Source organism: Zalophus californianus, chromosome 11 (genome assembly GCF_009762305.2).
Source record: "Zalophus californianus isolate mZalCal1 chromosome 11, mZalCal1.pri.v2, whole genome shotgun sequence".
Classification (NCBI taxonomy): Eukaryota; Metazoa; Chordata; class Mammalia; order Carnivora; family Otariidae; genus Zalophus; species Zalophus californianus.
Window position 1 is genome coordinate 99,287,090 of NC_045605.1, and position 16,368 is coordinate 99,303,457.

A 16,368-nucleotide genomic window follows, 5' to 3' on the forward strand; every position below is an offset into this window, starting at 1 on the left:
ATTGTTTGCATATAACACCCAGTGCTCCATTCAGTACGTGCCCTCTTTAACACCCATCACCAGGCTAACCCATCCCCTACCCCCCTCCCCTCTAGAACCCTCAGTTTGTTTCTCAGAGTCCATCGTCTCTCATGGTTCGTCTCCCCCTCTGATTTCCCCCCCTTTCATTTTTCCCTTCCTGCTATCTTCTTCTTCTTTTTTTAACATATAATGTATTATTTGTTTCAGAGGTACAGGTCTGTGATTCAACAGTCTCACACAATTCACAGCTCTCACCATAGCATATACCCTCCCCAATGTCTATCACCCAGCCACCCCATCCCTCCCAACCCTCACCACTCCAGCAAACCTCAGTTTGTTTACTGAGATTAAGAATTCCTAATTCTTCCTAATCCTTCTCTGATTGACTTATTTCGCTCAGCATAATACCCTCCAGTTCCATCCATGTTGTTGCAAATGGCAAGATTTCATTCCTTCTGATGGCTACATAATATTCCATTGTATATATATACCACATCTTTATCCATTCATCTATTGATGGACATCTTGGTTTTTTCCATGGTTTGGCTATTGTGGACATTGCTGTTATAAACATTGGGGTGCACGTACCCCTTCGGATCCCAACATTTGTATCTTTGGGGTAAATACCCAGTTAGTGCAATTGCTGGGTCGTATGGTAGCTCTATTTTCAACTTCTTAAAGAGGAATGTAGAAATTTGAAATTTTTCTCTGATAAATGTGTGGCAAACAGGTAAAGCATTTACAATTAAACTCATCACACTATCTTTTTAAGTAATAGCCTTTTCAGTGCTGCAATCACATCCTTGTTCTTAAGACTGTATATCATGGGGTTAAACATCGGAGTCACTATGGTGTAGAAAAGAGAGAGCAGTTTGTCAATTCCTGCAGTTTGATTGGACTTGGGCCTTAAGTAAGTGATGGTAGCCGATCCAAAGAATAAAAGAACAACCAGCAGGTGGGAAGAACAGGTGGAGAAAGCTTTGGCCCATCCCCTGCCTGTTGGCAACGTCAAGATGGTGGAAATGATTTTGCTGTAAGAGGTAAGTATTAACATAAAAGGAACTGCAACAAACAACATAGCTACTATGTAGACTGCTATCTCGTGCATAAAAGTGTCCCCACAGGCTAGCTTGAGGATGGGGGGTATGTCACAGAAGAAATGGTTAATTTGGTTAGAATTACAGAAATGTAGAGAGAAAATCTGACATGTCTGTCCTATCTGGACTGGGACTCCACTGAGCCAGGCACCAACAGCCAACTGGATGCACTTCTTGTGGTTCAAGACTAGAGGGTAGTGCAAAGGGTTACATATGGCCACGTAGCGGTCATAGGCCATCACCACCAGGAGGAAACATTCAGCGGCTCCGAGCATATGGGAGAAGCACATTTGAGTGGCACAGCCCAACCAGGAAATGTTTCTATCTTGAGTAGAAAGGCTCACCAGAATCCTAGGGAGGGTGACAGACACATAACCAATTTCCAGTGAGGAAAAATTTGCAAGAAAAAAATACATGGGTGTCTGGAGAACAGAGTCCACCCTTGTAATTATTATGAGAAGACCATTTCCTGTTAAGATGAATAAGTAGATGAGAAAGAAAATTCCAAATAGAAGTCCCTGGAAGTTTGGAAGGTCAGAAAATCCCAGGAGGACAAATTCCACGACGGAAGATAAGTTGTCTCCTGCTTGGTCTCTGGGTAGCATCTGTGAAAATAAAAAACTCAACATGTGAAGTCACTTTATCTGCCCGAGCTGCAGTTTGCTCAACTATAAAATAAGTGCACTGTGGTTTTAAAATGACAAAGTCACTAGCAATGAGTCCTAGGGAAACATCTGTTTTTGATGTTAAGCATGATTTAAAAAAAAATGTTCATTCTTTCACTGAATATTATCCATCAGAAAACATTCCTGTCAGGAATTAGGTCTGCTGAAAAATGGTATATTTTCCTTTTACTGATAATGAGATGACTAATGCTGTGTTTTGTTATCAGCTTCAATGATAAGAATATCAAAGTCTAATTGGAATCATGTTGATAAAAATAATAAAAATATTAATTATAACAAGCCATTTGACAATTTTGTTTAAAATGGCCTTTTCCATCAATTCTTCTCTCTTATGTTATTTCTTTTAAAATATTTGTATTGGGTCACCTGGGTGGCTTGGTCTGTTAAGCATCTGCCTTTGGCTCAGGTCATGATCCCAGAGTCCTGGGATCAAACCCAGCTTTGGACTTTCTGCTCAGTGGGGAGTCTGTTTCTCCCTCTGCCTCTGTAGCTCCCCCGGCTTGTGCTCACTTGCTCTCTCTCATTCTCTGTCAAGTAAATAAATAAAATCTCTTATTTTTAAAAAATATTTGTATTTATTATGATTTGGATTTAAGCTGTCTCAAATATTTTTTGTGACATCATGTCATTATATTTTAAGAAATAAGCTGAAGAAAGTGATTTTCCTGGGTGAGCTCTGTGATTTTTTTTGTCTTGTAATAGTTATTATAGCCAGTTTATTTCAACTGAAAGAAGTCATTCAGAACTGGCTATCAATGAAGAAAGAGATATTTATCGAATTACAAATATTGAATTTGAGTGTTAATTCCTGAGGTGAATAGCCTTGTTTTCAGTCAAGACTTAAGTCAAAGGGAGAAAAATCCAAAAGGGTTTTCTTTTTAAAAGGGTCCAAGCTGAAGGCCGCCCTTCCTACTCTGATCATATGTTCATTTTGCCTATTTCCATCCTATTTTACCAAAGTATTCTATAAGTTACACAAAAATCCTAGTTCCTTAACAGGTTCTTCTAGACCATCCAATTCCTTCTTGAGTTCTATTGTCTCCCTACACATACTCTTTCTTTCTAATGAACTCCTGAAGTACATCCTACAAATTTTTCTGTGATACCAATGGCATTTTGTTGAATTCCATGTTTGATTCACCTAGTACTCAAAGAATGGAAAGTTCTGGTATGATGGCATCATTCCTATGGTACCCAGTAAAGGCTGTGCACATATTCCAGTATCTGAGGATTGCATTTAAGCATGTAACTCCTAGAGCAGGGATTCCATGCTGTGGTAGGTGTGTTCACAGGCACTGTCTTATTCAATCCTCACAATGGTGCTGAAATTCTGTCACCATTTTACTTGTAAGGTAACTTCAACTTTAAAATGTTATATGAATCAACCAAGATCACAATAAATAAATGGCATTATTGAGGTTTGAATTCAGGCTTGTACAACTCAAAGTCCAAGTTACTTTTACTACAACAGGTAGAACCAGGAGACCATAGAATACCATATTTGTACACTACATCGTTCGTTGGTATTTAATGTACATAAACCACTCAGCATGCATTTGATTCATAAATGGGTAACAACTCCCATTATTAAGTGGCATACACTATACACTCCACCAGCGGTTGGTGTAGGATATGCTATTCTCATGCTATGTTTATATTCATCTCTCTCTTTCACCTCACACGTAGTCCTGTTTTTAGTCTTCTCTAGTGTTCTAATAGGTGAGCACTTTGGAAAGAGAGAACGAAGCAGAATTAACAAATAATTGGAAAATAAATCGGAAACAAATAATCTACAACTCACTAAGTCACTCATTTGCTCAAATGGGGTTTGATGCAAGTTCTGAATAAGAAGTAATGATGAATATTTTTTTAAAATTCCACATACATTATAAATATCAAATGAGTTGCACATTAATAAAGACTTTTGAAATGTAGGAATTAGAATCATCAGTGTCTACACAACTTCTATTTCCCTCCTTAAATATTGTAATATCATAAAATCTTTCCTTAATATAACAATATGTGGCATTTTCTCTCAGAATTTGTTAATTTTTCAGTTTATTCCAATAATGCCACTCACAAGTGGATTTACTCTAATATTGGGAGATATTATATATTGATCAGATATTGTGCAGGGTTCATAAATAGATCTTCAACTTTTTAATGACCCATAAAATTGGAGACAACTGAGTTATAAAGAATCAGTGCAGAGATCCAACAGTCTCAGACTGTAAACCCTATTCTAATTCCACTATATATTTCAGATTCTGTTTGACAACTTTTACTTACATGATTATATATTTAATATACATATATATGAATGATTTTATACATTTAAATGATTTTGTGTCTAATTTCCAAAATTTTCCAATGAAATTATAATGCTCTGCAATACAAAGATGGTATTACCCACATCTTCCATAAATCTGTGCACATTTTATTTTCTCAAATGACACTTAGGGAATAAATGAATCAGGAACCAGATGAAATTCATCTGGAAGGGAGAAAGAAGGGAGAACAGAAGGAAGGGAGGTATGGAGGGTGGGAGGAAGCAGGGGTTGGAAAAGTCACAACCTGAGGTTTCTTCTAAGTATTTTCATAACTAAATATTTACCTTAATAATTAGTAAAATATGGTTTCCAGTGTTTTAAATCCACTAAATCCATGCCGAGCATTGGAGAGGAGATTGTATTACAAGCATAATTTGATTGCATGTATGTGTTCTTTCATTATGTGTAGAGGAGAGCAAAGGAGGTCATGTTACTACTCTGAAATTAACACTACATTCAGTCTTTCTCAAAAGTCCTTCAAGCTGAAAGGTAAACAGACACTTGTTTCTTTCGTCCATTTAATAGATGCAACTTTGTTGCAATCAGACTTTTTAACTCAGGGACACAGGAAAATTTATCTGGCTAATGACATCACAGCTTTAAATCCCCTTGGATGAGGACAAAGACAGGCAGTTATATTTGTAGTTCTGGTCTGTATTATTTCTTTAATCAGAAAAATCTAATATCAATAATTTTTTAGAGATTTTATTTATTTGAGAAAGAAAGAGCGGGAATGGGGTGGGGTTCAGAGGGAGAGGGAGAAGCAGACTCCCCACTCAGTGGGGAGCCAGATGCTGGGCTGCATCCCAGGACTCCAGGATCATGACCTGAGCCTAAGGCAGATGCTTGACTGACTGAGCGACCCAGCCGCCCGTCAATAATTTTTTAATGCCCTAAATGTTTCAGATTTCAAGACAGTGTTTCCTTAGAAATAATAATTTATTTCATTGATGGCAGGGTACAAACAATTTTAAAATATCCAGCTACCACCTTACTAAGTTTCGCTATATCAGAATTTTTTTCCAAAACTGCCCCAATTATTTGAATCAGTTTGTTACATTATGAATAATGCTACCTTTCAAAGTAGGACATTTTAAGTGCTTTTCATCATTTGTCTCACTGATTTCTTCACAGAAAAACAAACAAAAAAAAGTATAGATGTGGCTTGAAATAGAGTTTTAACTTAACTTCATTAGATTATTCCCTTAATATTCTATAAATATTTAGACTTTCTGATATTTGATACTGAAGGTACAATAGCTCAGAAAACCAACCTAAAGTGCAAATAAGACTTTGATGAAAAAGTTTACTCTTACCTTTATGGACTCAAATGAAATATTTCTTTCTCTGATACAGAGTTTTTAAAATGTTCTCTTGAAAATGTGGTTCTAGAATGTTAAATGCGATTCTATTGAAATTAAATTTTAAACTACTTGAATATTAGGAGTTGCAAATACCTTTCTAACCAATATTTTTCTTTCAAAGCATTAAATAGTGCTCTTTAAAAAATATTTCTTTCTGTCTTGTGGGAATGTGTCCTCTCCCAAATCACCATTTAATTGAACTAACCCATTATATTTATATTTGCCAAACGTTTTGGGAAACAACCAAAAGTATCTCTGGCAATAACATTTCTTTTAGGGATGTCTTATTCTACCATTCTTTCAAGCATTTTGTCTCTCTTGTGATTTGTTCTTTTTTTTTAAGCTGTCTCTAATAAATAATCAAATGTTTTTTAACTAGTTAGGTATTCTTTAGAGATTTTAATAAATGTCTTTATTGGGCCATGGATTTGCATGTAATCTCTTGACCTTTACAGTTTATAGGTGCTCTCCTGACTTTCATAATGATCCCCAATTTGTTATTTATACATAAAGTACTGATGTGGAGAAATTAAAGATAGATCATAAGTGGAAGAATTTATAAAATCAAAAGTATTTGTGAAAGGAAATATTACAACCAGGATTTCAGGGAATCGTGAATTATAAAGGAAGCATGGTAAATGGTCAAATAGACAAAGAATTTATGTTTGTTAAGGTCGAAAGATCACAAGTGTGACTCTTTTAAGTCATGTAAAATTTCAAACATATATAAGGTGGAGAGAAAAATATACTTAAACAACCCTTGAAATAATCAAAACATAAGCAACCTCATTTCACTAGTATCACCGGCACTTCACCAGCACTGCATCAATTTTGAGTTAGTTTTTGTATAAGGGTCGAAGTTTATGTAGAGGTCCAGTGCGTGTGTGTGTGCATGCACATGTGTTTGGTTTTGCATGTATAATTTTTCAACACCATTTTGTGAAACAATATATTGTTCAGTTGAATGGTTTTAAGCATTGCCAAAAATCAGTTGGTTGTATTTGTGTGGGATAATTTTTAAACTGTCTTAAATTCCATCAGCCTCCTGTCTACCCCTCTACCACCACTATATTGTCTTCCTTACTCTAGACAATAATGTATACAATCTGTATACATTATAGTACATACATAATGTATACATATTACATATATGCATATATGATACATATATAGACAATATATCCTGTTATTAACTTCAATGGAAATTATTAAATTCAATGGAAAACTTCAACAAACAAATTGAAGCAGAGCTACTTAGAGCCCAGACCATTCAGGAATGAAGTTTTGGATCACCCCACCAAAGAAATAATCATGACCACCTGAGGCGCTTTCTGAGGGCAAAAGGAATATGGATTGGATGTTGAAAGAAGATAGTTATAAATAGTAGCAATGACCTATGATTATTTGCGGAAATAAGAACTATAATTATTATGAGTCTCTCTTCCTCATTTTGTTACGAATATATCAAATATCAAGAACCACAGTGAACATCACCCAAGGATTTTGCATCTTCGCTTTTCTGGTGAAAGAATAAGCATGTTTGGAGTTGCAGGTACAATACTTGTATCAGGTTAGGTAGAATTATGTCTTTAATTACCTTTATTTGGATATTAAGTCTGACTTAAGGAAATTTGTACGGTTGCCAAGTTGACCAGAGATGGACTTTGATGGAGAGTTCTTTACGTCAACATGTCTAGGCTATAGTGCCTAGGTATTCAGTCAAACAATAATCTAGGCGTTGTTCTGAAGATATTTTGTAAATGTGGTTAACATCTAAAATAAGCTGATTTGGGGCCTGTGTGGCTCAGTCAATTAAGCGTCTGTCTTTGGCTCAGGTCATGATCCTGGAGTCCCAAGATCGAGTCCCACATCGGGCTCCCCGATCAGTGGGGGGGTCTGCTTCTCCCTCTGACCCTCCCCCCTCTCATGCTTTCTCTCTCTCAAATAAATAAAATCTTAAAAAAAAATCCTGATTCTAAGAAGATCATTCTTGATAACATGGGCCTTATCCAATCAGTTGGAAGGCCTTAAAAGCAAGACTGAGGTTTCCCTGAGAAAGAAGAAATTCTTCCTCAAGACAGCTTCCTTCTGAGATTTTTAAGAGTCTAGCTTGCCCTATACAGTTTAGACTTTTCAGCCCCAACAATCTCATAGCCAATTTCCTGAAATAAATCTGTGTGTGTGTGTGTGTGTGTGTGTGTGTGTGTGTATCCATGGGTTTGTGAGTGTCAGTGCTAGTCTCTGCCACTGGCATTTGGACACGAAGCAATGGCTCTAATCAGGTCAGGCTTGGTGAGTGGAAATCCATGTTGCTGAATATACATATAACACTGTCGGTCCCCCAAATCCACTCTGTTCGTGAACCCGTTATGCAATGACTGGTATAGTTGGCAAAGAGGCTGAATAGTAACCACAGGAAGGGTTACCCTGTTCTCTTGATTATTAAAATTCTCCTCTCTCTGAAGTCACTCATTGGTAAACATTCAATGTAACACACAGATCTTCACTTTTTTTTTTTTTTTGCACGTTCAGAGAAGACTATTCACATACTTCATCCTCAGCCCTCCTTGTCACCAATTTTCAGTTATATTCCTTCCAGGTTCTTGACCATTCAGTCAAAACATTACCTTCAGTCCAAGAATCAATATACAATCTCATGTCCAGCCATTTTTCTTTTTTTAAGACTCAGTTTGTTAGATTTCCAAATGACTTTCCCTATGAATAATGGGATCAACTTGTCATTTCTGGAAAAATGCCATCGGAGATTTGGATTGAGATTGTATAGAATCTAAAGGTCACATGGGGATGATTACCATCACGATGATATTAAATATTCCAATCTTTAAAATTTTTAAATTTCTGGGTGCCTGGGTGGCTCAGTCATTAAGCGTTTGCCTTCGGCTCAGGTCATAGTCCCAGGGTCCTGGGATCGAGGCCCGCATCGGGCTCCCTGTTCCGTGGGAAGCCTGCTTCTCCCTCTCCACTCCCCCTGCTTGTGTTCCCTCTCTCGCTGTCTCTGTCAAATAAATTAAAAAAATTAAAAAATTTATTTAAAAAATAAAATAAAATTTTAAAAATTTCTTTTAGCCGTATTTTATACTTGTCAGTACATAAGTACTGTACTTTTCTTTTAAAATGTATTCCTAAGGGACGCTTGGGTGGCTCAGTCTGGTTGAATATTTGCCTTTGGCTCAGGTCATGATCCCAGGGTCCTGGAATCAAGTCTCACATTGGCTCCTTGCTCAGCAGGGAGCCTCCTTCTCCCTCTGCCTGTCACTCCCCCCTGCTTGTGCTCTCTCTCTCTGGCAAATAAATAGATAAAACCTTAAAAAAAAGTTTAAAATGTATTCCTAAACATTTTATTTATTTATGCTATTGTAAAAAGAATTGCATATTTAATTTCATTTTGTATTGTTCATCAATAATTGCAGTTATTACAATTGATTTTAATGTATGTACTGAGATATAATTCTCATATCAAAAATTCATACATTAAAATATACATTTCAGTTCAATAAAATATACATTTCAATAATTTCAGGACATATCACCACTTCTCATATTGCCCTACCCTTACCCCCAGCCCTGGTCAAGCACTAATCTACTTTTTCTCTATAGAATTACCTATTTTAGACTTTTTGCATAAAGGTCTCATAAAATGTATGATCTTTTGTAACTTTTTTCTCACTTAGCATAATGGTTTGCAGGTTTATCCACTTTGTAGCATATTCATATACAAAATTTGTTATCTATTCATCAGTTGATGGGCAATTGGAGGTCTTCTAAGTTTTGGCTATAAATAATAATGTTATAAATATTTATGTTCAAATTTTTATGTGATGTATCTTTGGGGGAGTTGGAAGTATATACCTAGGAGTGGCATTGCAAGATCATTAAATTAATCTATGTATAACATTTTAAGGAGTAGCCAAACTATTTACAAAGAGGCTTCTTTTTACATCCAGACAAGGAACATATGAGAGTTCCAATCAATTCACATACCCATGAGCATTTGTTATTATTTGCCTTTCGGTTACAGTAATTCTGTCAGGTATGAAATAGAATCACATGTGATTTTGATGTGCAATTCCTTAATGGCTAATAATATTGAGAATTTTCCATGTGCTTATTGTCTATATTTATATCTTATTTAGAGAAACATCTATTTAAACACTTTTTCTATTTTAATTCATTATTAAAATGCAAACTAAAACCACAATGAGATTATGCTATGCATATATTTTAGTAGCTAAAATTAAAATAAAATAAATGACTCAAAATTGGTGAATAAATATATAACCCTTGAAAATGAGAACTTTTCAAAGCACAGGCCATGGTGTTTCCAAAATCTGTTTTCTGTCTCTCTGTTCATTAATCTTCACGGATATATAAATCTCCTGCTTCCTTTAGTTAGACCTAATATTCCCTCCACCGTATTTTGTGAATGTGTGTCTATGTGTGTTTGTTTGTAAGGGGTGTTAAAGAAAATTATTCTCTTCTTTTATAATTACCACATTGCAAGAAGCCTCAATTAACCTGAAGATATCTTTGGCTGGGAATGAACGCCATAACTCCTTGGCATTTTAGGTTTGGAAAACTGAGGTTCAGAATTAATGATAGTCATAGTCTTAGCTGGTCGCATGACAGTACCTAGAGAAATATTTTCTAGCTTCTCTCCCAGCTCACGGAGGGAAGGTCTTATGACTAAATTTGACATAAGGGATTATGCCTGGAAATTCTGCATGCTGTTTCTTCTAGTTTGCACATTCTAAAAAGGAATAAGTGAGCACTCCCCTTCAGCCCCGTCCCCCCTTTCTGTCCCGTGGGAGACAATGATGCTACCTGGCTAACGTGGACATGAAGATGGCAGGTTCACATTGAAGGTGACATAACTGCCTCAACAACCCTAGACTTCTTACCTATGAATTCTTAATGACAGAGAAATAAACTTCTCTTTAATGTAAGACACTGTGCACTTGCACCTTTATTATAACATCTTAGTTTATATTATGTCATATGTAATTATAAATTTCTGATTTAACAACACTTACATTTCTCAATGATCACAAAAAAAGTAAGAGAGTAAAGAATTTAGAGAAGGAGTGGCATGGCCAAATGTGGTTTTGGTTATTGTACCAAAGTCCTTGAGTGGCAGGCAGAATGGATTAGTTCAATTAGAAAGTGACACAGAAAAAGAGCTGGTCCCAAGGGAAAAGAATATTTCCTTTTTAAAGAGCACTAGGTATGACAGTGTATAGTGTTCATACCTAGTGACACTAGGTATGAACATGTTTTAGAAAGTGGCTAACTTCTATTTCAAATAAAAGTAAATTACCTGTCAAAAATACAGTTCTCATGCTCTCTCTTTCAACCAATAAAGGTAAGCATTATATTTAACCTCAATCCAAACAGGTAAGCATGAATTTTTGTCTAATACCAAAATTAGTTTACTAACAACCATATTTTTTTGACATCAGCAAAGAACACTTATTTACAGAATATTTAAAAAGGAATCCTTTGTTGTTATTGTTACTCTGGTTTAATTTCAAAACACTGATTCAGAAAGCCTTTTAATTTTTCTGATTCTCATTATTATAACGTAAAAGAAAATACAAAGTACTTTGTAATGTAATGGACCAATATATCAGAGATTACTGACATCTGCATTATCATCAAGATAATCATAACTGGCAGAGGAGTAGGAGACCTGGATTTTGTCTGGTCTCAGGAATTCAGCTCAATATGGATCAAGCCATTCTGAACATCTACGAAATCAACAGGAGATTGAAGAGGAGAGTAGCAACAACTCTCTGAACAGAAAAGCGACCACTTACTGGAAGGTAGGACGTGCGGAGAAGTGAATCCCGGGCGATATTCGGGAGGATAGACGGCGGAAGAGGGGGCCTCCGTCGACCGCTTCTGGCAAGTGATAGAGCCGCGGAGCACAAAATTGGAACTTTTAGAAGTTGGCTCCGCTGAGGGACGTCGTTCCAGTGGCTAAGCGGGGGGTGGAAACTTCTCGGGACAGAGTGGTCTCAGGACCCTCGGGGTCACAGAAAGACCAGGGGTGCCTGAGGGCAGTAGAGCTCCCAAGTATCGGAGCGGGGAAGCCGGCTGCAGAGACGGAGCCGAGGCGCGGGCTCTCAGCTCGGGGTTGCCATAAACTGATCCACCCAGTCGGGCCACTGCTCCTCCAGCAGGGACCCAACAAGCGGCAGATCCGGGGAGACTCCCCTTCCTCCCCTGGGAGGAGCAGCACGGGAACGCACTGCAGGGATCTGCTGGGTTTGGAGACTCCCCACGGGGTCAGATGCCAGAGATAGAAATGCTCGGTCACAGGCTGGGTGAGCACGGAGTACAGCCGGATACCAGGGAAATGGGAGTGACTGCTTTTCTCTGGGGGTGCACTGAGGAGCAGGGCCCCGAGCTCTCGGCTTCTCCGGGTGGAGATTGGGAGGCCATCATTTTCACCCTGGTCCTCCAAAGCTGTACCAGAGCTTGCAGAGAACAAAAGCTCCTGAAGAGCAAACCCGGCAGCTTGCTTAGCCCGGACCGACAAGGGCGGGGCAATTCCGCCTCCAGCAAAGACATTTGGGAACCACGGCAACAGGTCCCTCCCCCAGAAGATGAGCAGGAACAGCCAGCAAGGCAAGAACAAGTTTACTGATCAAGGAGAACGGGAGAACTAGGATCTATCCAACAAGAAGAGTTAACAATTGTAAATATGTATGCCCCTAACATGGGAGCAGCCAAATATATAAGGCAATTAAAACAACAACAAAGAAACACATTGACAACAATACCATAATAGTGGGGGACTTTAACACCCCCCCCGACTGAAATGGACAGATCATCTAAGCAAAAGATCAACAAGGAAATAAAGACTTTAAATGACACACTGGACCAAATGGACTTCACAGACATATTCAGAACATTCCAACCCAAAGCAACGGAATACACATTCTTCTCTAGTGCCCATGGAACATTCTCCAGAATTGACCACATAGTAGGTCACAAATCAGGTCTCAACCGGTAACAAAAGATTGGGATCATTCCCTGCATTTTTTCAGACCACAATGCTTTGAAACTAGAGCTCAATCACAAGACGAAAGTCGGAAAGAACTCAAATACATGGAGGCTAAAAGGCATCCTACTAAAGAATGAATGGGTCAACCAGGAAATTAAAGAAGAATTTAAAAAATTCATGGAAACCAATGAAAATGAAAACACAACTGTCCAAAATCTTTGGAATACAGCAAAGGCAGTCCTGAGAGGATAGTTTATAGCAATACAAGCCTTTCTCAAGAAACAAGAAAAGGTCTGAAATACACAACCTAACCCTACAGCTAAAGGAGCTGGAGAAAGAACAGCAAATAAAGCCTAAACCCCGCAGGAGAAGAGAAATAATAAAGATCAGAGCAGAAATCAATGAAATAGAAACCAAAAGAACAGTAGAACAGATCAACGAAACTAGGAGCTGGTTCTTTGAAAGAATTAACAGGATTGATAACCCCCTAGCCAGACTTATCAAAAAGAAAAGAGAAATGTCCCAAATCAACAAAATCATGAATGAAAGAGGGGAGATCACCACCAACACCAAAGAAATACAAACAATTATAAGAACATATTATGAGCAACTCTATGCCAGCAAATTAGATAACCTGGAAGAAATGGGTGCATTCCTAGAGATGTATCAACTACCAAAATTGAACCAGGAAGAAATAGAAAACCTGAACAGTCCTATAACCACTCAGGAAATTGAAGCAGTCATCAAAAATCTCCCAACAAACAAAAGCCCAGGGCCAGATGGCTTCCCAGGGGAATTCTATCCGACATTTCAAGAAGAATTAATACCTATTCTCCAGAAACTGTTCCAAAAAATAGAAATGGAAGGAAAACTTCCAAACTCGTTTTATGAGGCCACCATTACCTTGATCCCAAAACCCGACAAAGACCCCATCAAAAAGGAAAATTACAGACCAATATCCTTGATGAACATGGATGCAAAAATTCTCACCAAAATACTAGCCAATAAGATCCAACAGTACATTAAAAGGATTATTCACCACGACCAAGTGGGATTTATCCCTGGGCTACAAGGCTGGTTCATCCGCAAATCAATCAACGTGATACAATACATTAACCAAAGAAAGAACAAGAATCATATGATCCTCTAAATAGATGCAGAGAAAACATTTGACAAAGTACAGCATCCTTTCTTGATCAAAACTCTTCATAGTATAGGGATAGGGGGTACATACCTCGATATCATAAGCCATCTATGAAAAACCTACAGCGAATATCATTCTCAATGGGGAAAAGCTGAGAGCTTTTCCCCTAAGGTCAGGAACGCGGCAGGGATGTCCACTCTCACCACTGCGATTCAACATAGTATTAGAAGTCCTAGCCACAGCAATCAGACAACAAAAAGAAATCAAATGCATCCAAATCGGCAAAGAGGATGTCAAACTCTCACTCTTTGCAGATGATATGATACTGTATGTGGAACCCCAAAAGACTCCACCCCAAAACTGCTAGAATTCATACAGGAACTCAGTAAAGTGGCAGGATATAAAGTCAATGCACAGAAATCAGTGGCATTCCTATACACCAACAACGAGCAGAAGAGAGACAAATCAATGAGTCGATCCCATTTACAATTGCACCCAAAACCATAAGATACCTAGGAATAAATTTAACCAAAGAGGCAAAGGATCTGTACTCAGAAAACTATAAAATACTCATGAAAGAAATTGAAGGAGACACAAAGAAATGGAAAAACGTTCCATGCTCATGGATTGGAAGAACAAACATTTTGAAGATGTCAATGCTACCTAGAGAAATCTACACATTAAATGCAATCCCATCAAAATACCATCCACTTTTTTCAAAGAAATGGAACAAATAATCCTAAAATGTGTATGGAACCAGAAGAGACCCCAAATAGCCAGAGGAATATTGAAAAAGAAAAGCAAAGCTGGCGGCATCACAATTCCGGACTTCCAGCTCTATTACAAAGCTGTCATCATCAAGACAGTATGGTACTGGCACAAAAACAGACACCTAGATCAATGGAACAGAATAGAGAGCCCAGAAATGGACCCTCAACTCTATGGTCAACTCATTTCGACAAAGCAGGAAAGAATGTCCAATGGAAAAAAGACAGTCTCTTCCACAAATGGTGTTGGGAAAATTGGACAGCCACATGCAGAAGAATGAAACTGGACCATTTCCTTACACCACACACAAAAATAGACTCCAAATGGTTGAAAGACCTAAATGTGAGACAGGAGTCCATCAAAATCCTCAAGGAGAACACAGGCAGCAACCTCTTCGACCTCAGCCACAGCAACTTCTTCCTAGAAACATCGCCAAAGGCAAGGGAAGCAAGGGCAAAAATGAACTATTGGGACTTCATCAAGATAAAAAGCTTTTGCACAGTAAAAGGAACAGTCCACAAAACCAAAAGACAACCAACAGAATGGGAAAGATTTCTGCAAATGACATATCAGATAAAGGGCTAGTATCCAAAATCTATAAAGAACTTATCAAACTCAACACCCAAAGAACAAATAATCCAATCAAGAAATGGGCAGAAGACATGAACAGACATTTTTCCAAAGAAGACATCCAAATGGCCAACAGACACATGAAAAAGTGCTCAACATCGCTCGGCATCAAGGAAATCCAAATCAAAACCTCAATGAGATACCACCTCACACCCGTCAGAATGGCTAAAATTAACAAGTCAGGAAACGACAGATGTTGGTGGGGATGCGGAGTAAGGGGAACCCTCGTACACTGTTGGTGGGAATGCAAGCTGGTGCAACCACTCTGGAAAACAGTATGGAGGTTCCTCAAACAGTTGAAAATAGAGCTACCCTACGACCCAGCAATTGCACTACTGGGTATTTACCCCAAAGATACAAATGTAGGGATCCGAAGGGCTACGTGCACCCAAATGTTTATAGCAGCAATGTCCACAATAGCCAAACTGTGGAAAGAGCCAAGATGCCCATCGACAGACGAATGGATAAAGAAGAGGTGGTATATATACACAATGGAATATTATGCAGCCATCAAAAGGAATGAGATCTTGTCATTTGTAACGACGTGGATGGAACTGGAGGGTGTTATGCTTAGTGAAATAAGTCAATCAGAGAAAGACATGTATCATATGACCTCACTGATATGAGGAATTCTTAATCTCAGGAAACAAACTGAGTGTTGCTGGAGTGGTGGGGGGGGAGGGATGGGGTGGCTGGGTGATAGACATGGGGAGGGTATGTGCTACGGTGAGCGCTGTGAATTGTGCAAGACTGTTGAATCACAGATCTGTACTTCTGAAACAAATAACGCAACATATTTTAAGAAAAAAGAAAAAGAAGAAGATAGCAGGAGAGGAAGAATGAAGGGGAGTAAGTCAGAGGGGGAGACGAACCATGAGAGACGATGGACTCTGAAAAACAAACTGAGGATTCTAGAGGGGAGGAGGGTAGGGGGATGGGTTAGCCTGGTGATGGGTATTGAGGAGGGCACGTTCTGCATGGAGCACTGGGTGTTATGAACAAACAATGAATCATGGAACACTGCATCAAAAACTAATGATGTAATATATGGTGATTAACATAACAATAAAAAAAGAAAAAAAAAGAAAAAAATCATTATTTCAGTGGGAAGACCAGAGGAACAAACAGAAAATATTTGAATAAAAACAGAATTCACAGCATTTACCTGCATTATATAGTGGCTTTCTTTCTGAGTTGTAAAAATAGAGCATCTAAAGTTTTCCAGAATTCAGAAAAACAGAGACAATGCTGCAAGATTTGAGGAAGATTTTTTTTGGTGAGGTTATGTTTAGAAGATAAGC

At 38.1% G+C, this 16,368-nt stretch overlaps 1 protein-coding gene across 1 annotated transcript; it reads right to left on the reverse strand.

Annotated features, from left to right (window-relative positions):
* Positions 1-775: 775 nt before the first annotated feature.
* Positions 776-1,747, reverse strand: LOC113914953 (olfactory receptor 10AG1-like). The gene has a single exon (XM_027580580.1). The coding sequence runs from the start codon at positions 1,745-1,747 to the stop codon at positions 776-778; it is 972 nt and encodes a 323-aa protein (XP_027436381.1).
* Between the last annotated feature and the right edge of the window lie 14,621 nt (positions 1,748-16,368).